Here is a 22,870-nt window from a genome sequence, read left to right as displayed (position 1 = left end):
ACACCAATACAGAAAATGTTTCATCTACTTAGTCTAGATTAGACAAAATTTAACTGCCATTCCCAACTAGAGTAAACACATTCAATTAATGGAATTAAGGTTTTACTTATTGTTCAGTAGCTGTCCAACTTCTTTTTAAAGCCATCGAGTAAGAGGCCCACCACCTCCCTAAACAATTGGTTCCACTGCTGAACCGCTCTTCCTGTCAAGATTTTTCTTCTAATGTTTAATCAAAATCCACCCTCCTGTAACTTCTAACCTAGATATGCTTTCTAAAGCTGCAGAGAACTAGCTTTCATCCTTGTCTTGAGATATTTAGAGCACAGTAATGTTTTCACCACACTAGTATGTCCTCCTCCTTCAACCTCTTGTTTATTTAGTTTTTCATACCTCTTATCATTCTTGCCTTTCTCTGAATTTGCGTCCACTTCTCTACATCCTTTTTAAAATGAAGAACATACAACTAAATGCAGTACTCCTATTTTTATCAGTGCATAATGCAGTGGGACTTGCCTTGATATGGAAATCATGGTTTTATTAATGAAGGCCAATATAACATGTGCCTTTTGTTTGTATGTTGCAGCATTACACTGACCCATATTCCACTTATAATCATCAATACTCCTAGTGTCCTTTCTGCACATAGTACTGTTGAGACAAGTATGCCCCATCCTATATCTATGCAGTAGCTTAGAGCAGTGGTTCTCAACCTGTGATTCCCCAGATGTTTTGGCCTTCAACTCCCAGAAAGCTGGTAAACTGGCTGGGATTTCTGGGAGTTGTAGGCCAAAACACCTGGAGACCCACAGGTTGAGAACTGCTGGCTTAGAAACTGTTAGACTTTTTCCTTGTGAATTCATTTAGCATGGTCCCTTACTGCTGTTCTCCAGGCATTTTTTTTGAGAAAAATATATATTGGACATCTCATTTAATGAGCCCACACACGCTGCAATAAGAGGAGAAGGGTTTTATTCTAGCGTGGTTACTTCCCATAAACACTTTCATTCTAAACATTAATGCAGTTCATCAATGGAAGAGTGTGAGAGCATCACAGAGAAATGCAATGTCTCACTCTTCAAGCCATATTAACAACAATGAGCAAAACTTTTAACATGCAAGAATGGCATCATAGGGAGTTTTTCAGTTGATACAGAAAATACGGCCTCCCTTTGTGCCATGCCAAAACACCGCTACAGAACAAAGCAGAGCCCAAAGTGGTTTTGTCCCAAAGTTGCCACCAAAATAGAAGCACGCCATCAATCTTCCCTCTGTGACATGAAACAAGGCAGCGGCAGTTCCTATCTATCTTGTTCCTGACCTGCTGGGATTTCTGGTGTGTCACCCAGCTAGTGAAAGTGGGAAGAACAGAACCAGAAAGGAATGGCTTAGAAGTTGCCTCGTCTGCCTTACTCTCAGGACATGAATAAGTATGGACACAAAGTCCAACTTGCAAAATGTTCCCTTTGTTGTTGTAGGATGAGAGGCCGAGGAGCTAAGGAAGCCCTGGGAGATTGAAAACCCAAGAAAATACTTTTGAAGGCTCTATGGGCAGCAAGAGGTTAAGCTGTTGTATTAATAGGCTCAGATATTTTTTTTAAAGGGACACAGAGGCTCCTCAATAAAGACTGGAAGCAGCAAAGTCATTACATGTTTGGTATAAATCCAAAGTATAAGGTGTTCATAAAAACCAACAGAATGAGATAGGGAAACGTTAAGCAATGACAAACTGATTTTTTTCCTTTTCCTTTTTTTAAAATGGCTATTTCTGACACGGGGAACTCTCGTGGTGTTAGAAACTCATCAGTGCAAAATGAGGTAACCCCAGTGTGCCATCTCCAAAAGGCGTGAGCCCTAAACCAAGCGCCGTCTCTTGGAGTCTCTCCCCATGTCGTCCTCGGGGGAATCGCCATTGCAGCCCAAGGGAGACACCAGGTTCAGCAGAGGGTCTTCGGAGGCACGGCCAAAGAGGGACAGCAGCAAAGCCACCCCGTAACCTGTGGCCCGTTCGCCCTAGAAACAACAACAGCAAAGCTTCACTTTATCAGCCTTGCCAAACCTCAAGGCAAATAGAAGAGGCATGCCAATGCAAAAGATTTCAATATTGAGTTGAAATGTGTCTGCTTGATTTTGGTTTCATAAATGAGAAAGAGATACACAAATTACCATAATCAAGAGCTCCATGGCTGCAACGCTACTTCCAATGACCTATGAACAAGTCCCATTGAACTCAGTAACTATAACACTATAACATAATTAATCTTTGTGCATGTACAATTAGCTGAAATGTTGGCTAATACTATTCTGTTCAATATTTATAAACTGTAAACCAGACCTATCATGCAGTAACTTTTGGGATTCACGCTGGAGATCATTAGGTCTGAACATGAGGCTGGATGGCCATCTGTCTGGGGTGCTTTGAACGCGATTTCCTGCTACTTGGCAGGGGGTTGGACTGGATGGCCCATGAGGTCTCTTCCAACTCTACTATTCTATGATTCTATGACGCCAAAACGCTACAGCACCCCAACCAAAGGGTTTCCAAGACATTGCAAATTGGGACGCTGGGAAACAATTGGAACCCTTATCCAGTTGCAAGGCATCCTAAGACAAGCATCTGCAGCTGGACCATCAAAGGTCCCAACAGCTGCTCAGCTCAACACCCTGCCACTGGGAGAACAGTTCAGCCACCACTGTTTCCCAGGGCACTAATGTGGAGCTTCCTGGAAACCCCTTGTGTTTCTGGCTAAAGGTAGGGGTTTTGGGGGGGCGGCTGGGGAGACATCGACAGAAGTAGCTACAATGACAGAGCCAATGAAGGATCCCAGCCAATATATTTTCCGACGTTGATTTCTGGGAGAAAAAATACGGGTCGGTGCTGTGCATCAATCAGCTTGAATACAGTAAGACCACCCCATAATTGCAGAACCCATATCTGTAATGCCACTTACTCGTGCCCAGCGGGAAAATTGCTCTCTCTAGGACAGTGGTTCTCAACCTGTGGGTCCCCAGATGTTTTGGTCTTCAACTCCCAAAAATCTTAACATCTGGTAAACTGGCTGGGATTTCTGGGAGTTGTAGGCCAAAACACCTGGGGACCCACAGATTGAGAACCACTGCTCTAGGAATTTGCTAGATACTCCAGGTGATTCTATGTTATAGAATCATAGAGTCATAGAATAGTAGAGTTGGAAGAGACCTCATGGGCCATCCAGTCCAACCCCCTGCCAAGAAGCAGGAAATCGCATTTAAAGCACCCCCGACAGATGGCCATCCAGCCTCTGTTTAAAAGCTTCCAAAGAAGGAGCCTCCACCACACTCTGGGCAGAGAGTTCCACTGCCGAACAGCCCTCACAGTGAGGAAGTTCTTCCTGATGTTCAGGTGGAATCTCCTTTCCTGTAGTTTGAAGCCATTGTTCCGTGTCCTAGTCTGCAGGGCAGCAGAAAACAAGCTTGCTCCCTCCTCCCTATGACTTCCCCTCACATATTTGTACATGGCTATCATGTCTCCTCTTAGCCTTCTCTTCTGCAGGCTAAACATGCCCAGTTCTTTAAGCCGCTCCTCATAGGGCTTGTTCTCCAGACCTTTGATCATTTTAGTTGCCCTCCTCTGGACACATTCCAGCTTGTCAACATCTTCCTTCAACTGCGGTGCCCAGAATTGGACGCAGTATTCCAGGTGTGCTCTGACCAAGGCAGAATAGAGCATGACTTCCCTGGACCCCTATTGATGCAGCCCAGAATCCCATTGGCTTTCTTAGCAGCCACATCACATTGCTGGCTCACTTCCCCCAGAAATTACCACCGTTGTGTCCAAGCGCATAGAAAATTCCTAGGAAGAATACAGCTCTAGGAACTGCTAAATCCTCCAATGCAACTTATTGGTATGCAGAGGCTGGAAGTAAGGTAATTTAATGTTCGTTTCATATAACCACCATCAGTATAAGCAAGGTGTTTTTTAACATACTCACACTAAAAACACCTACCATCCAATCTCTTCTGCTTTATAGAATTGTACAACTGTAAGGGAACTTGTACTTTTCAAGGGGTTGCGCATTATCATGTCATTCGCTGTTTGGTCACTCAAAGATGTTTTTTCTGACCCTTGGACTCATCCCAGGCCCCTCTCTACCACCCCTTAAAAACAGATGACATTTTACCTGAGGACACCATGAAAGAGTAGTGAAAAAACTATACAAAATCAAGAAGTATTACCGAGTATCTAAGAGTAGAAGGGCCAACAACACTATGCAGGTGAGAGTTCGAATGAGTTCAATCTTCGAATGAGCAAACCAACTTCAAGTTAAGGATGGGCATAGCTCAAGACAGGCAGACACAGCAAGAAATCATACTTCACTTACTGCATGGACAGGTGCTGCAATGTCTATATGGACCCAGATACCAGGCCAGTCAAATCCAATATGCGAAGCAATAAAAAGTCCGGCACAAGAGCTGGGGGAGTTATCACGGTCCTGGGAGGAAAAGCAAAGGCAGGTTTTGAAACACATCAAAAGAGCATTAAAAAAAATAGCATTGACCGACACGGTGCTCAAATGCATTGGCTTTTTACATCTACCAAGTTGTGCAGGCCTGGTCTAAACATTAAATTAATTTATGATTCAAACCCACCGTATACACAGCCTGAAGATAATTTCATGCAGTAGTTTTAATAATTTTGCACATGAAAAGTTTGTGTACACTGAACCATCGAAAGGCAAAGGCATAACTATCTCAGCCACCCATAAGGACAATTTAGGAGAATTTTGGAATTCTGGAAATGGGATGACCAACATATTGTATGTTCTACTGCTAGGAATGGAGAAATAAGATTGTCATTCATGCCTCAGCTCCCAAAATACTTAGGTTGGTCTTGTTGCACCTTTACTTTGGTGAGAATGGAGCAACATTTTCTGTGCTGCCTCAGCCAGCAAGATATCTTGATCTGTCAAATGCTTTTAAGTTAAAGGTACATTAAAATTCTACAACAATTAAAGGAAAGCAAAATGCTGAGAGTATTTCTTTTTATAGTTCTCAGCTGTATGTAGGGTATTCTCGGGAGGCCAACCACAGTGAGTCGTGGAGGATGAAGAGGAACAGAGAAACCATCTCTAACTCAGATGCAGAATCCAAACAAACAAGATTCTTTCACTCAGTAACCCCTAGATGTGTACATTTTACACCTCCCCCATTATAATTCTGCCTCCATTCACAAACTATTTCCACAAGAAACCAATCTGATTTTAAGCATGGTTGAGCTGCCTATGAAAATTAACGGCGGACAAAGCTTTTCATCCATTTTGCCATAAAATAAGTGTACTATCCAAAACACAACCTAACAGTTACATTCAGCAATGAAATAGCAATAAATATAAGAAACGTACGGCCACAGAGTTCTTCATGTCAGCTACAGCTGAGGTAAATTCGGTAAAATGGAGCTCAGGGCAATAGACGAGGGGATGCACGAGGTCTCCGCAATTTCTGCCCGCTTTAACACATGCTCTTTCCCATTCTTCGTTATTGGTGAGGACGGCTGCATGGTATTTCCCTGTGGCAATTCCCTAGTAGTGAGAAACATAAAGTCTAAGATGATCCCGGCCATAGTGAATAGTGCCTCAATCTGATTCAGGTCACAGGTGACAAAAGATTAAATTACTCCTGCAGTTGTTCTAACTCAGGCATGGGCAAACTTCGGCCCTCCAGGTGTTTTGAACTTCAACTCCCATAATTCCTAACAGCCTACCGGCTATTTGTCAAAAGTAATTATTCTGGGAAACAGGAAAGAAAAATGTAAATAAGATGAAGTGAAGACATCAAAGTTGCCTGTGCCCCTTCCCACATTTTTTCCCTACCTCTCTAGTCAATGAAAAGACTTGAGCAGGTCTGTTGGTGACTTGGGGGGGGGGTCTCTTGGAGGTCTCTCATGCATAGGCTTGCCGTAAAAAAATTAATTTGATGGCAGACAATAACAACAAACAACATTTAAATTCTTGCAGGTAACTACTCAATCAACTGCTTCCTACTTTTCCTTACAATTGCAAGTGAGAGCAGTTCAAATAAAATTGTTTAGTTTTGCAAACGATGTTTGAATTCCAACCTAGTGAGCCTCCAAGTGACATTCCTACAACCGTCTTTGCAAACACTGCTTCCTACAGAACGCCATGCAAATGTGCCAATACTGGGATGAAATGCTGGAAAGGCACTCTGGACCTAAAGCAGATATCAGCAGGCAGGCATAGCAAGAAGCAGCATTTGCATTCCTTCCTTCCTCCCTCTCCGAAGTACCTGAGCACCAGTGAGAGTGGCCATATCAAGAATGATGTCAGCACCAAGGTCTTTGCGAGCGTATGCCACTCCATCAGCAAGGACCAACCGGCCTTCAGCATCGGTGTTGTTGACTTCCACAGTTCTGGGAAGGGGAGAGGAATTGTTCAGGAAACAGGCACCATTTCCAGCCCTTCTTTTAGAAAATGCATTCATTCAATTTCCACTTAATATCTCTAGCCTTAGAGATCTCCTAGACATAAACAATGATCTGACTGTACTCTTTACATACCAAAAACATTGCCAAGAGGGTTCTCAACCTCTAACAATGATCACCCATATATTGCATAATTGATTCCACTTGGGTACTTGTGTGTATAACGAAGCCCAAACTCCTTGATAATTTGTTCATGAAGCTTTTGGCAAAATTTATCCTGTCACTGTTAATGACAGCTCCGTGGGATACTACTGACTTGCTCCTGCTTACTGACAATGTATTCACTGAGCCTATGACTCTTGAGATTTCACCTGGCATTGCCCATTCACTTCCATGCACATCCCAAAACTTAGAAATTAGAAATGAAAGAAGATATTCTTGGTCATTAAACCCTGAAACCAATGCTGCTACTTTTGTAATCATGGGCACCTTGAGGCAATTCACTATTTCAAAGAGCACATATTCTGGCTCAGCAAAACTTTTCAAGGTAACAAATTCTCTATTAAAAGCATCAGCAGTATGTATGATAATGAAGAAAAAAATCAGTCTTACTTTCCTGAGTAAAGAACATGGATATCATCAGGTCTTGTTGCATTTGGTCCAACGGAATTCTCAGCCAAACAAAAAACTGCATGAAGATTATCTTTAAAGCCCTATTTGTGCAAGGAAAAGACAGGTGTGATCCAATGGAAGGTACAAAACAGTTTTAATCACAAAACAGTGAAAGAGAAATATCAGTATCACTTTTATTCTTCATAATAATTGCAAAAATACATTTAAAATAGCAAATAATGACTCTCTTGAGTACCTATATTTGGAAAAAGGTGAGAGATAAATTAAGCAAGTAAATAGATATACAGAAAACCATATATTTAAATATCTAAAATAGTTAACATTTTGTTTTTAAATGAAATAAGACAATACAATTATTGTCACAGACAGAACGCCAGCGAGTAAAACAAAACTTAGTTTATTGAGGTTACAGAACTAAAAACGCCCGTAGGGAACAAAGAACAGGGCAAACACTTGACTTCAGTGTGATAAGTAACAAAAAATAGCTCAGTTTGAGCTTAAACGGTTCAAAGGAATAAACCGGGTTAAACAGAAGTATAATCCGGATTAAATCAAAAGTGCTTACTTCAGCCTGGCAAACAAAAGAGGATCAACAGGAGTCAGTATGTAAACAACAGACTGGTAGCAGATTCCTCTCTGCTACTCAGAAACAGCAGGAGAATAAACCAGGCTTGTTTATTCCTTCCTGCAGCGAGCAAAAAGCGTAGAGGTAGTCAGGATTCGGTTTAAGGTTCAGCGGCCAACGATATCCAGGTCCAGGCGCAGCAGTCAGGGTAACGGCAGTCAGCAGGGTCCCAATCCGGTCCAGAGGTCAATAGCCAAACGTAGTCGTCAAGAAGTCCAAAGGTCTCACCGATAGCCAGCAGAAGGGATAATCCAGAGTCGAAGTCAGTCAGTCCAGCGTCAATTCAGTGCGAGTAGATATTGCCCGTCAAAAAGACGACGGAGGTCCAAGCTATCGAGATTAAACACAAGTTGCACAAAGAAAAACCCCGCACAGTTCCTCCCGCCGTCGATGCCCAGTGTCCTTGGTAACTTACGTATCCAGTAACGAATCACACCCGTCTTCAGGAAGTTCCCCAACAAGAGCCCAAGCGTCCGTCCAGATTACCTTGCCCAACGCAATTAGACATTGGTCCCAAACCCCAATTTATCCCAGTTCAAGCTCATCATTGCTGTCAGCTGCCATCCCAATTCCAGGTGCCCCAACATCATCATCCTCATCAGAGCTTAAGCACCTTCGACTACGCCCCACAGTATTCCCAGCTGTGGATCCCGCTCCATCCCTCCAACCAGTCCATGGGTCTGATCCTGCAACCCGCCAATCACCTCCCATGCTTTCATTGCCCGTTTCCTCAACACCCAAATCCTCCCTCACACGAGTCCATTCCATGTCGTCCTCCTCCGAGCTGGCCATCTCTTCCTCCAAACCCTCAGAAAAACCCTCAAATGAGTCCTCATCTGTCGGCTCTGTAAACAAATCCCGGAGCCGTTTTCTTTCACGCTCCTCGAAAGTGTCTGACTCTCGAGGAGTCTTACGACCCCGTCTTCTATCACCAGAGCCCGAAGGCTCAACCATAACAATTATATAGCAGTTAAACAAACAAAACACACTCTTGCTTATTCTATGAAACCTTGTACAAATTGGGTTTTTAACAACTACAGCTGAAAGACAAATATATGGGGGACAAATACATCTCTATATTGCAAGATTTTTCGGCTTGTTGTGGAAACAAGGATTAGTGAGGAAGCTTCAGTGGAGACACCTTTTTCCCCATGATAACTTTTTCATGAGTTAACTTCCCTTCTTTTTGTCTCATTTCTGTTTATAACTATGAGATGTTTGTAAATCAGACATTTGTATCTCAGGGACTGTCTGTATTGTGCAATGCCCCATTTCAATTCTCTAATATGGTTGCATATCATGTGGGCGACATACCTCCATCACTGCAAATGAATGACAGTCCATGAGGAAGGATCTCAGCCAGTCCTGCCCCCACAAATCTTTCTAGTTTTTTTAAAAAAAACCCAGACCTTCTTATCTCTTTTCACTACAGAGAATATAAACCACTAACCAGACAGCAATTTGTCAGGAGCTTGACACCTTTCCAGACAGGCAGCAAATATAGGGAGACTACTAGACATGACAAGTGGGTGGGCTGTGACTAGGTAGATGTTAAATCATGCTGGAGTGCATCAGACTAGCACTTCTGCTGAATTCTGTCTCCTTTTTAACAAAAACTCCCTTTATTGTTGTAAACTTTGAGAGACCCAAACTATTTATCTTTCACTTGGAGAGGTTCATCCTGGGTTGAAGATAAGACATTTCATACAATTCCCTCCATGAATCGTGCTGTTTAAAGCAGCTGTCCTGAGAAAACCTAATGCAGCATGTGAGTGCCTCCTGCCCCAATTTCCCAGCCGGCCCACTGCTCATGATATGCTTTTAGAGTCCAAATACCTAATGGACAGAGGGGAAATAAGACAAGCTGCACTGGGAAGATTCACAGTACTAGGATATCTTGTCTGATTGGAATTCCTTGGGCTAGTATTTTTTTTCCTAGAAAAGCATCCATGTGTCACAATATTCCCATCTGGTGGAATTATTCACTGCCTTGCCATTCCCCGTGTGCCTTCTTTCTATGATACATATCACATAAACTATTTTCTGCCAAATTTCTAATTTTGGGGTTGGGATTCATTTCTAAAGTCATAGGCTGGGGTTCTAGGAACAATAAAGCAGAGAGCCTTTTTTTATAGATTAGGGCTTTTTAAACATTTTCTGCTTATTCTGCCTGAGAAACGTTTTCATGACCCATTTTGACCAAAGAAATTTTTATGCAATCCTGGGTATATAGGCATATTAAATTGGTAAAAAAAATCAAACATTTACTCATACCGTGTTTCCCCACAAATAAGACAGTGTCTTATATTAATTTTTGCTCCCAAAGATGCGCTAGGTCTTATTTTAGGGGATGTCTTATTTTCCCATGAAGAAGAATTCACATTTATTGTTGACCAAAAAAATGAACATTTATTATATACTGTACAGTAGTTGTTATCACAAAACAGCATAACCAGACAAACTGTGAAGCCTATCAAGAATTTCTTGTTACTACCAATATTTCCATGTACAACATTCTATGGTACTTAAATTTACCAATCCTGCATGCTCTGGTGTTCTGTTTGGCGGGCATGCTTCCAAACAAAAACTTTGCTAGGTCTTACTTTCAGGGGAGGCCTTATATTTAGCAATTCAGCAAAACCTCTACTAGGTCTTATTTTCTAGGGATGTCTTATTTTAGGGGAAACAGGGTAATAAGTAAATATTTGCAAGGCCTGCTGATTGTCCTTTTTGTGGAACCCAGCTGAAGCATTTGCTGAACATTTTACTGTAAATATTGTACACCGTTGCTAAGAGATGTCAACCACATCACAGTCAGATACAGTGAAGACATCTGCCCTTGCGCTTTGCTACTCTGCTGCTGAGTACGTATGCCTAGTGTGGAACACATCTCACCACGTTAAAACAGTGGATGTGTTCTTAATGAGACATGCCACATTATTGCAGGATGTCCATGCCCCATACCACTGGAGAAATTATATTGTTTAGCCAGTATTGCACCATCTGATATCTGCCAGGAAGTAGCAGCTAGCAATGAAAGGACCAAGACAGTGACATCACCGGACCATCCTCTATTCGGATATCAGCCAGCAAGCCAATGTCTTAAATCAAGAAATAGCTTTTTAAGATCTACAAAGATACTCGCAGGAACAACTCAGCAAGCGAGAGTCCAAAAGTGGCAGGCTAAAACCTGGAATCTCAATCCATGGCTGAAACTGGTTGAGAGATTCCCTCCTGGGCACACAGAAGACTGAGCAACATGGAAGGCACTGAAGACATGAACAGACTATGCTATGGCACCACAAGGTGCAGAGCCAATCTTCAGAAATGGGGCTACAAAGTGGAGTCTGTGACATACAAGTGTGGGGAAGAGCAAACCACAGACTACTTACTACAATGCGGTTTGAACCCTGCCACATGCGCAAATGAGGACCTTCTTGCAGTGACACCAAAGGAACTCCAAGTCAAAGGACATTTAGTATAATGCCAAGTTTTTAACTTTGTGCTTCTAAATACATTACAACTGTACCCTCGGTTTCGCTTCTGATACGATAAATCGGTGGCATTCAGAAACCTTTTCCTTTCGTCAAACTTTTCTTGGATCCAAGTTTAAGGAGAAGTGGTAAAGATCATAAAAACTATAGATCACTATGAAAGAAATATGTGTGTCACAACATTTGATGTTCTTGATGCGTAACCTGCACTCTGGACAACCTCTTAGGACAGAATACAGAGAAACAGAATGGTTTCCAATTGGCCAAGGAGTCTGGAAAGGTTGCATATATCAGCTTAAATAGAATGTGTAAAGCAAGATTATATTTAGAGGATGGAGGCAGGAAAACTGGAGGAAAGAACATCCACAATTTAAGATATGCAAAAGACACCATACTCCAGTTGGAGAAAATAGTAAACAACTGAAAATTCAAAGACATATTTAGAATTGAACAGAAAGTAAACCAAAATAATGACCACAGATGGACTATATAATTTTAAAGCAGACAATAAAGATACTGACATAACTTAGGATTTTCCATACTTGAGTCTGCAAGATAAGGTCTCTCTCATTCATAGGGACACCATAGGTTGACATTGGCTTGATGGCAGTAAACAACAATAACTGAAGAGCTGACATGGTTTGGGTTATCTCACATTCAAAACAAGGGAAAATAGTGATAATATCTATATCACTGAACACCATCTATGTCATATGGCTAAAGCAGACACATTTGATCCAACTTAGGTAAATAAACTAAAATTCACTCACTTGCTTTATGGTAGCTTTGAAGGCACCCAAAACAGCAGCAGCTCCACCACAATCTCGCTTCATCCCAGGCATTGTTGTCTAGCCAAATGCAAGCAGACACACATTGAATTTACAGAGGAAACTGCATTGCTAAATACTGAAAGACTTATGGGGCAAACCAACAGATGCCTATATAGTAGTGAACTGTAATAAATACAAACAGACCTCGCTCCATTTAAGGGTGTACTATTAGTCTGGATGCTAAAACAGAACCTATGCCTACACACTACACTTCCTTATATTCATCCTTCTTCTTTACTGTAACTTTTCATTCTTGTCTAAATCTTGTGTATTGATATGAAATGTTCATGGGAGTGCAAGGATATGTCATTATAAGGGCATGCCTACCCAGTGGAATGTGTATCTTTTTGCACAATTTGTCCAGGGTATCACCAGGTCTTACATAACACTATGTAACAAAATTTGAGAAAAAAAATCCTGTTCCTGGTTTGAAAGTGTCATTTCCTGTTTCATTATGGGGTACTTACTTTGAAAGAGGTTATTATACCCCAAAAACTTCGTTTTTGTGGTGGCCACAAACTATGTTGAATTGGTTGAGACTTGATGAGATATTCATTGAAAAACTTAAAGCAAAATGTGCTGCAGGGTGTCCTGCAAAAACAACGTTTTTGCAGTTTAATAAACTTTTCCTATGCTTTTAATGAAAAAAACTGATTAGGAAATGACATTTATAACCTAGGAACCAAAATCGTGTTACATAGTGTAATCAGATGCTAGATATACACACCTTCCCTTTGATGCTGAGTCCTCCGGTATCATAGACAATCCCTTTCCCGACCCAGGCGATGGTCTGTGTGGCACCTTCAGGGGTATGGCTGAGCACAGCTAGAGCAGGAGGGTGCACAGCAGCTTTGCCAACACCATAGATACCTGCAAATGGAGGACAGGAGGGACTGAGAATGTCATTTTGTCACAGAAGGCAAAAGCATAATGTTGATTTACTAAGGGGGCATCTGCACTGTAGAATTTAATGCAGTTTTATGCCATTTTTAACTGCCATGGCTCAATATTATGAAATTTTAAGATTTGTATTTGGTGAGAAAACCTTGTTCTTTGGCAGAGAAGACTTTGTAAAACAACAACTCTCACAATGTCATAGTATTGAGCCAGGGCAGATAAATTGATGCCAAACAGCATTATTCTACAGCAGGCACGGACAAACTTCAGCCCTCCAGGTGTTTTGGACTTCAACTCTCAAAATTCCTAACAGCCAGTAAATTGTTAGGAATTGTGGGAGTTGAAGTCCAAAACACTTGAAGAGACGAAGTTTGCCTGTGCCTGCTCTAGAGCCTAAAAAACTCAAGGAGATAAAGCCCCTGGCTGCGCTGAGCGGCTTTCCATCAAACTAACCCTGTTCCCATTCTATCGTTGTATTCTATACCTAAAACTCCAATAAAATCTATTTTTAAAAAGGAGATAGAGCCCCACTGTATGAGTACACAATGCTTGTACTCAGAGGCTCAGCGTAGTTTCAGAAGCAGCCCCTTCCTCCTCAACATGACTCAGGACGGATCTATATTGTACCATGAATGCAGTTTGACACCATTTTCACTGCCATGGCTTAATGCTATGGAACTATAGGAGTTGTAGTTTTACCAGGTCTTTAGCCTTCTCTGTCAAGGAGTGCTGTGCATCCACAAACTATAACTCCATTGAGCCATGGCATTAAAAGTATGGATTTCCCCTCAAAACTAGAAGGGCATCTTCAATTCAAGATATTAGATCCACCAATTACCTACCCCATATTTCCAAATGATTTGAAGCTTCAAATGTTATTAAAACAAGTTACTTCTAGATTGCACCACGCAAGACAAGAAACAGAAGCAAGAGGCTGTAAAAGACCATCTTATGCGCAAGAGGCTTTCCCTCAGTTTCCATCTTCCCACTTCCAGAAGAAGGTTCCTGTATTGCTCATGGCATTATTTGAGGGGTTTCAAGGAAAACTGTATTGGAAGAATGCCCAAGAAATCCCCATTTTCCCCGAGGATGGGCTCATGTCCTCAGATTAGATCTTGGATTAAAATCAGAAATGGAATCAACAACCATTTTGACATGAAAGTAAATCCTTTTGGGTTGACTAACCTCCAAATCCCTTCTCCTTCAGTTCTGCGTTTCGGAAAATGGTTGGAACGATTCCTAAGTCCTTTCCAACTTTTTTAATTTCCTTCAGAGACAGACAAAAGGAAGAGACTTGAGTTAAAATGGCCACACAACTTTTTTCTGATCAAATTCAAACTATACCATCCAAGCAACTATGCAGCAATGGTAGACTTTTTTCTCAACACAAGCAGCATCCATCGCACTCATCATTATATTATCTCTATTTCTGATGTAAAATAAATGCGGGGAAATACTTTTTCAGGTATGCTACCTTATTTGTTAACTCTAAGAAGTCTCTCTTAGCATTCATTAAAACTTGCAAAAGTGAAAAATGCCCAGTGCTTTCCAAAGAGATTGATTCCCTACAAATTGCCTTCATTGTAAGAGATCACCAACCTCCAGAAAGCTGTCCGTGTTCATTTCATTGCATGGAGTATCTACAATCCGAGCAGCCAGCCTTACACCTTCCGTAGCACTTTCCAAACACTAGAAATCATAACACAAAGATAGGAGAAAGAAAGATAGGATTTGCATGTGCATATAAATGTATTGGGATTATGGATTACGACCTGTTAGGATCATAACCTATTGGGTAGCAGAGTTTTAGGAATGTTCCTTGAGTTTATTAGGTAACGGATGATCACTGGGCATGTAGATATTTTCTTTCTATTCAATGCTCTCAGCAGACAAAGATTCAAGTAGACTTCTTTTAAAGCAGTGGTTCCCAACCTTTTTTTGACCAGGGCCCACTTGACTGGGGATCACTTTGACCAGGGACCACTCTCCAACATTAGTACCAAAAGAGTTACGAATCAGTTTTTGCTCAACTTTGGATTCGGTTTGGTTATTTGAGGTGCTGATTCAGAAAACTTGGATAGACCACATCAGCAATGTATTTTTAAAACTCAAATTGTGAACCACCTTGAGTTTCATATTGGGAGAAAGCTGAAATGAATCTATCTATCTATCTATCTATCTATCTATCTATCTATCTATCTTTCTTTCTCTCTCCACCCTTGTCCTACATGGATAGGATAATTTTGGGTTAAATAATAATTCACATTCCAAGGATGACTTTACTATTACTACAAAGGTTACTGTGGTCAGGATACTAAGGGTTAATCAAGAACATCTTTTTTAAAAACAAAGAACATTGAAAGCTAAATGTTTTAGAATTGTTTGAGCACTGGACTACGGCCATGGAGATAAGGGATTGATTTCTCATTTGACCATAGAAATCTACTGGGTGATCTTGGGCAAATCACACTCTTCGTGCCAGAAAACCCTGACTTGAAGGCACACAACAACAACAACCACCACCATCACCAAAGGAACAGTTGATGCTTGCATTTATGCCTCATGTGAACTAGATTGGGATTTTGATCAGACCTAAACCCATCAGGAAAAACTAATACTAAACTACAAAACTCATTAATTTTTGATCACAGAGTGTCTAACAGAATACAGATGCTTGTAGCTCTTTCAGAACAGAGAGAATATCAGCTCTGTCACATTTTACACTCTAAATCGTTTAAATGTTTGCAAATTACAAATCATGTAGCATTATATTTTTAAACCCTTAAAACTATCACCCATTTAGCTAGAAAAGATATTTTTAAAATGACCCTAAGATGAAAGAGAAATTCAGATCCAATGGCATTATGTGCACATCTAAAGGATTGAACTTGTTCTGTTGCAAGGGAGAAATCAGCAGCTTACTTTAAGCATTTCCAACTCTACTGGGCCATTGTTCTGCCCAACCAGGAAAAACTCCACTATCACGGTTCTCTTCTCTATGCGCCTGGATACACTCGAGCGCCGTGTAAACAGCGGGAAAGCCCTGGCTATGGCACAGGCAGAGGCAAAGACCTCCGAGCGCTCACAGACCATCTGAAACAGAAGCGGAAAAACAATGGGTTACACAAGCCTAAGGCATAACATGAAATCATGTGTAGAGATAAAGACAATGTAAGAACAACTCAGTGATTTAAAATATAATAAAACCGGGAGGGAGAAGAACTGGCCTTAATATTAAGTGTTAACTGGTGTGTAGGGATAGCACTGATAGTCTTTGGCTGATGTTGAAAGATTTCCAAATATCCATAATTCTTTGAAATAATTAGAAATACTACTACTACTACTACTACTACTACTAATAATAATAATAATAATATGTGCAAAGATATTGTGGGACTTCTGAATCCAGACTGACAAAGTTCTGGAACGCAACACACCAGACATCACAGTTGTGGAAAAGAAAAAGGTTTGGATCATTGATGTCGCTATACCAGGTGACAGTCGCATTGCCACAAAACAACAGGAAAAACTCAGCCGCTATCTCCTGAAGATCGAACTTCAAAGACTCTGGCAGAAACCAGTATAGGTGGTCCTGGTGGTGATCGGCACATTGGGTGCCCTGACAAAAGATCTCAGCCAGCATTTGGAAACAATAGACATTGACAAAATTACGATCTGTCAACTGCAAAAGGCCACCCTACCGGGATCTGTGCGAATCACCCGAAAAGACATCACACAGTCCTAAATGCTTGGGAAATGTTCGACTTATGATTTTGTGATACGAAATCCAGCATATCTATCTTGTTTTCTGTGTTATACAATGTCGTTGTATTTGTTAATTACCCGCTTTATAGATTGACATGTGTTATTTTAGGCACATGGCATGTATTAAGTATGATTTTATTTGCCATAAAAACAGTCATGTTTGATATATTAAAAGGAAAGTTGGCCATAAACTCATGCTGGAAGGCCTAGAGATTTCCGGAGAGAACATATTAATCTAATCTGCTAAAGTTGAACCAAAAATGTGAAAGGTTAATTGTAAATAAACGTTTGCAGCATCCAAAATTATTTTTGGTGCTTGGAAACATCTCATAAGCACTTCTATGGAAGCATCTCATAGCACTAAATAAACATGCAGAATAATCGCAGGATGCCTTAAACTTACACCTGTTGATAAACTCTACAGGTTAGCTGACATTGCCCCCTTCCCCCGATGTGCAACGGGAAGCTGCTGCTAACTGTGAGAGAAATAAGGTTGAACACTGTGAAAGCCATCCACTGCATGACTATCAGCCTCCTCCCACTAGACTCAAATCAAGGAAAAGCTTTATGAGAACCACCACTACTCTTAACGCACCTCCAGCAACCACAAGAGTATCCCTCTGGGCAGCTAAACCAGGCAATCCCAAATAGATAGCCCTCCATGAGGGTCTGCCTCCAGGGCAAACCAAGAATGGGCAACTTGGAAGTCCCTGAACAGACTCAGAAGCGGAGATCAAAAGACAACCAGGCAAGATGGCACTACCTGGAGGAATCCTCCACCTTGTGTGATTGTGGAACAGAATAAACAACTCTGCATATGTATGCTTGCCCATAATGTCCAGCCTCATGGACAGATGAAGAGGGTTTAAAGCTACAGACAATGCGGTCGTTGTTGCCCAACTTTGGTTTTATATAGTTTTATATTTAGCTGCTTGTGATCTTTATTTTTCAATTTTAAATGTATTCATTATGCAATGCTTTTGACATGAAATAAATAAATAAAGCACTTCTACCCATCTCTTATAAATAAAGCACTAATTAAATAACCAACATTAATCCTAGCTTCCCAGTGACAAAGGACTCTTGCCACACCCTGGACTCTCCACAGATATATATATATTTCCTTTCCTTGCCTAGTTTATCCATACCTCACAACCTCTGAGGATGCCTGCCATAGATGTGGGCGAAACGTCAGGAGAGAATACTTCTGGAACATGGCCACACAGCCCGAAAGACATACAACAACCCAACCAACCATTTGAGTCCACTTTCACTTACAAGGATGCACCTGTTAGCCCCACCCGGAAGACAGTTTCGAATGAGACGTGTAAGAAACTGGGCGGCCGATGGACTATTGTGCCGAGTGACCCGGGAAGGCAGAGCCGCGACGGTGGCATAGTTCAGATAAAGGGGGCAGCTGTCAGTCGGGTTGGGGTTCAGGGTGCTCAGCGCAGCTTGCCATACCTGAGAACAAAATAAAAAGCACAGAAGGTCAAAGACTTCCTAAAGGAAGGCACCAGACTTTGGCTGAGTAGGAAAGTTTCCACACAACTATAAGAACCTCTGGGTTGACACTAAATACCTACCCCATAGAAGCAGAGGCTACACTGTGGATCCTTTCTTTTGGAAAACTATGGCAAATGCTGTCATGGGACCTTGACGCAGTACAAACGCCTCCAATGCGATACTGTTGGCCTTATGGCAGCACTTGACAGTTTGCTGTTGCCATCAGATACACCCACAGTAGGGTCTACTAACTGGGCAGAGGGCAGCAGGTGTGCCAGAGTTTTGTAATATTCCATCATTTCTAAAGTGACAATAAGTAATTATAAGGATCAGGACCACCTCTGCAGCAAGTATTAAGGATTTAATCACCTGGCTAGCATTGACTAATTTACAGCCAGGGTGGGGAGCTGGAAAAATAATAAAACAGCAGAAGCTTCTCTGTTTGTTGTTGTCGTTGTCAGAGTGTTGAGTTGTTGGAGATGGAGATTCTAAATCTGAAGGTTTAATGAAGAAAACCAGATAGAAGCTGATACTATGGAGAAGGTATAAACTGACTGGGAGTGTTGGAAAGAAGGGCTAGAGGAGAGACCAAAACATCTGCTGGATGTATGTAAATGCTGCTGTAAAATGTTTTCTACTAAAGATTCAAGTTGACGTTAAGAGAGAATGCTTCTGGAACATGACCATACAGCCCGGAAAATTCACAGCAACCCAGTGATTCCGGCCATGAAAGCCTTTGACAACACAAGTTGTGCTTGTCTGCTCCTTAACCAGAGAGGGGTGCTTTTGCTGAAGAAGGGGGTTGGCTTGTTGCTGAACAAAGAGCCCCAACAGATTTGCTGCAACAGGTGTAGCTTCACTGCAGGTACCTTTAAAATGTCTACCTGTTGGTTCTGTTTATCAGTATAATAGCAGGGGCTTCAAATCGCCTATCGATTTATGGTGATCCAATGAATTTCTCAATGTTCTTTTAAGGCAAGAGGTGGTTTTGCCATTTCTTTCCTCTGTAGCAGAGCTTTCTAAACATTTCATGTTGGTGACACACTTTTTAGACATGCAACATTTCGTGACACAGTAATTCAGCTTTATATAAGAGATATGGAAATACAGTAGAGTCTCACTTATCCAACGTTCTGGATTATCCAATGCATTTTTGTAGTCAATGATTTCAAAACATCATATTTTGGTGCTAAATTCGTAAATACAGTAATTACTACATAGCATTACTGTGTATTGAACTACTTTTTCTGTGAAATTTGTTGTATAACATGATGTTTTGGTGCTCAATTTGTAAAATCATAACCTAATTTGATGTTTAATAGGCTTTTCCTTAATCCCTCCTTATTATCCCACATATTCACTTATCCAACGTTCTGCCGGCCCGTTTATGTTGGATAAGTGAGAGACTACTGTATACATAAAATGTAATAACGAAATGAAGGGGGACATAACACATCTCATGAAAATCTTTCATTTATATGTATTGCTGAAGGCTTTCATGGCCGGAATCTTGGGTTGCTGTGAGTCTTTCCGGCTGTATGGCCATGAAAGGCTTCTGGACATGGCTATACAGACCGAAAGACGCACAGCAACCCACTTTCATTTATATTTTTAAAAATATGTGGTTGCTTGTTTCACATAGACTCAGAAGTTTCTTATTAGGTTTGCATGACACACTGACACACTAATGTGTTGCGACACATCATCTGGAAAGCTTTGTTCTGCAGTACACCAAGGTTTTTTTTCTTTAACAGAAGTGGGTGACGTAAAACCCTCCAGATATTAGAGCTAAAACCTTCCAGATATTAGAGCTGCCAGCATGAAAATGAGAGAAACTGCCTCTACCTTTCATAGTTGTGTCCTTCCATAGTTCCAATCTCAGCACCTGTTGCATGCTACTTGCCTGAATGACAAGTAATATACATAGCACTGAGCTATGGCAGTTAAAGTGTTGTCAAACTGCATTAATTATTCTGTGTGGATGCACCCTGTGAGGGTCAAAAATTCTAATGCTGTTTTTGGCAGTTTTTTGCCCGTACTGCCCATCATTCTTTGTTCAGTCCCTCAAAATGGGTCTTCAACAGCACCATAAATATCACTTAAATGTGTCTTTTTTCCTTCTGGACCTCATACAGAATCAGAGTTGGAAGTGACCTCACGGGCCATCCAATCCAACCCTCTTCCAAGAAGCAGGAAAATCACATTCAAAGCACCCCCCGACAGATGGCCATCCAGCCTCTGTTTAAAAGCCTCCAAAGAAGGAGTCTCTATTACACTCCAGGGCAGAGAGTTCCACTGCTGAACAGCTCTCTCAGTGAGGAAGTTCTTCCTAATGTTCAGGTGGAATCTCCTTTCTTGTAATTTGAAGCCATTGTTCTGCGTCCTAGTCTCCAGGGCAGCAGAAGGTTTCATGACTCAAATCTTCACCAAATTCTTCCACAGCTTGGTTTGATCGGTGTTGCTTAACTCTCAGGGCATGTGAAGACATACATGCATTACTCAGCAGACCCTGTATCTCATCCTTCTGACTTACTCTTCAAAATCCAGCATATATGACATATTATATGTCCAAACATCATATGGCAAAAACTGATTATCTCCATCTACATCAGGCACGGGCAAACTTCAGCCCTCCAGATGTTTCGGACTCTAACTCCCACAATTCCTATCAGCCTACCGGCTGTTAGGAATTGTGGGAGTTAGAGTCCAAAACACCCGGAGGGCTGAAGTTTGCCCGTGACTGATCTACATTGAAATGAATGCAAAAATACAGCATATATGTGACATATTATGTCATATATAATGACATATTATGTCCAATCACTGAATGGATCAATATTTATGCTCCAGCCACTGGTTTCCTTGGCAATGCATTGCAAAGCTGATTATCTTCATCTACATCAGGCATGGGCAAACTTCGGCCCTCCGAGTGTTTTGGACTCCAACTCCCACAATTCCTAACAGCCGTAAGCAATGCATTGCCAAGGGACCCAATGCCTGGAGCATAAATATTGATCCATTCATTTATTTGACATGATGTGTCATTTATATGTAGATCAGGCATGGGCGAACTTCAGCCCTCCGGGTGTTTTGGACTCCAACTCCCACAATTCCTAACAGCCGTAAGCAATGTATTGCCAAGGGAACCAATGCCTGGAGCATAAATACTGATCCATTCATTCATTTGACATAATGTGTCATTTATATGTAGATCAGGCATGGGCGAACTTTGGCCCTCCGGATGTTTTGGACTCCAACTCCCACAATTCCTAACAGCCTACCGGCTGTTAGGAATTGTGGGAGTTGGAGTCCAAAACACCCGGAGGGCCGAAGTTCGCCCATGCCTGATCTACCCTATGAAATGAATGCAGTTTGATGCCCTTTGAACTGTCATGTCAGTCATGGGAGATGTAGTTCTACAAGGCCTTTCAGCCTCTTCTGCCAAAGAGGGCTGGTGCCTGGACAAACTACAAATCTCACTGATACAAGAGCTGCAGTAATTCTTGTGTAGATGCAGAATAGGCCTTGGAAAGGGGAGAGAAGCCCTTGGATTTGGGTGTATGTGTGTCTTCATTGGAAAAGAAACCCCATGGTGTTGGGGGAGGCAGGAGTGGGAGGCGCCCCCCTTTGCCCCTTACCTCCTCGGACACGCGTGGCTGGAGCTTCCCGCGGAGGTGAGTCCAAGGCAGGCGCTGCAGGTTGGGCAGGCGGCCCAGGATCAGCACCGGGCGGCTCTGTGGGTCCGACGCGCCCGCGCTGCCCTCGAAGGACAACCCCACGTTCGCCATCTTCCCCGCAGCAGAGGAGGAGGAGGAGGCCGGGGAGGCTGAGCTCCTCCCCGGCCAGGCCCCTCCCTCTTCCCGCCCTCCCTCTCTGCTTTCTGGGCGAGGAAGGCATGCACGGCCCTCCCTGCTGCAGGAAGGAGGAGGAGGGAAGCAAAGGACTAGAGAGGGACCCTGTTGCTGCTCATCATGGTCATGGTCATCATCAGAGCTGGAAGAGACCACAAGGGCCATCTACTCCAAGCCCTTACCATTTCTCAACTCTCATCTGATTTTTTTTGTTACTTCAGGGTGCAGATGGACTTTATGGCCCTTGGGAAAACTATGATGATGATTATAATGATGATTTTAGGGTGTGATGGACCCTAGAGCTATTGGGAAATATCATCAGAGTTGGAAGAGGTCACAAGTGCCATCTACTCCAAGCCCTTACCATTTCTCAGCTCTCAGCTGACTTCTTTGTTACTTTAGGGTGCAGATGGATCTTACTGCTCTTGGGGAAATGATGATGATGATGATGATTTTAGGGTGTGCTTCTTTGTTACTTTAGGGTGAATATGGACCTTATGGCCCTTGGGAAAACTATGATGATGATGATGATGATAAATTTAGGGTGTAACTAGTGGGAAATACCATCATCATCAGAGTTGGTAGAGACCACAAGGGCCATCTACTCCAAGCCCCTTACCATTACTCAGCTCTCAGCTGACTTCTTCGTCACTTTAGGGTGCAGATGAATCTTCTTGCTCTTGGGAAAATGATGATGATGATGATGATTTTTGGGTGTGATGGACTCTATAGCTATTGGGAAATATCATAATCATCAGAGTTGGAAGAGACTACAAGGGCCATCTAACCCAAGCCCTTACCATTTCTCAGCTCTAAGCTGACTTCTTTGTTACTTTAGGGTGAAGATGGAACTT

General features: G+C 42.0%; 1 protein-coding gene across 1 annotated transcript; it reads right to left on the bottom strand.

Moving 5' to 3' along the window:
• Positions 1 to 952: 952 nt before the first annotated feature.
• On the bottom strand, positions 953 to 21,990 carry npepl1 (aminopeptidase like 1). The gene is made up of 12 exons (XM_003227312.4): positions 21,804 to 21,990; positions 17,938 to 18,123; positions 15,817 to 15,987; positions 14,494 to 14,583; positions 14,080 to 14,161; positions 12,725 to 12,867; positions 11,938 to 12,015; positions 7,028 to 7,128; positions 6,280 to 6,403; positions 5,379 to 5,555; positions 4,359 to 4,469; positions 953 to 2,010 (listed from the first exon to the last, which is right to left on the bottom strand). Exons 1-12 carry the CDS (start codon positions 21,951 to 21,953, stop codon positions 1,852 to 1,854), a joined length of 1,572 nt encoding a protein of 523 aa, XP_003227360.1. The 5' UTR covers positions 21,954 to 21,990; the 3' UTR covers positions 953 to 1,851.
• Between the last annotated feature and the right edge of the window lie 880 nt (positions 21,991 to 22,870).

The sequence above is a fragment of the Anolis carolinensis genome, chromosome 4 (genome assembly GCF_035594765.1).
Source record: "Anolis carolinensis isolate JA03-04 chromosome 4, rAnoCar3.1.pri, whole genome shotgun sequence".
In the NCBI taxonomy this organism is placed as follows: domain Eukaryota; kingdom Metazoa; phylum Chordata; class Lepidosauria; order Squamata; family Dactyloidae; genus Anolis; species Anolis carolinensis.
Note: the sequence above shows the minus strand (reverse complement) of the source record. Positions and strands in the feature narration are given on the sequence as shown.

What these genes read in the sequence shown, in the direction of transcription:
- npepl1 (XM_003227312.4), bottom strand. Translation starts at nt 21,953, where the DNA reads ATGGCGAACGTGGGGTTGTCCTTCGAGGGCAGCGCGGGCGCGTCGGAC. An exon ending in GAAGGAGAAGGGATTTGGAG is followed by an intron (nt 12,868 to 14,079) that starts GTTAGTCAACCC and finishes CTCCATTTGCAG; the next exon opens with GTATCTATGGTGTTGGCAAA. An exon ending in TTGCAGCACCTGTCCATGCA is followed by an intron (nt 2,011 to 4,358) that starts GTAAGTGAAGTA and finishes TGTTGTTTCTAG; the next exon opens with GGCGAACGGGCCACAGGTTA.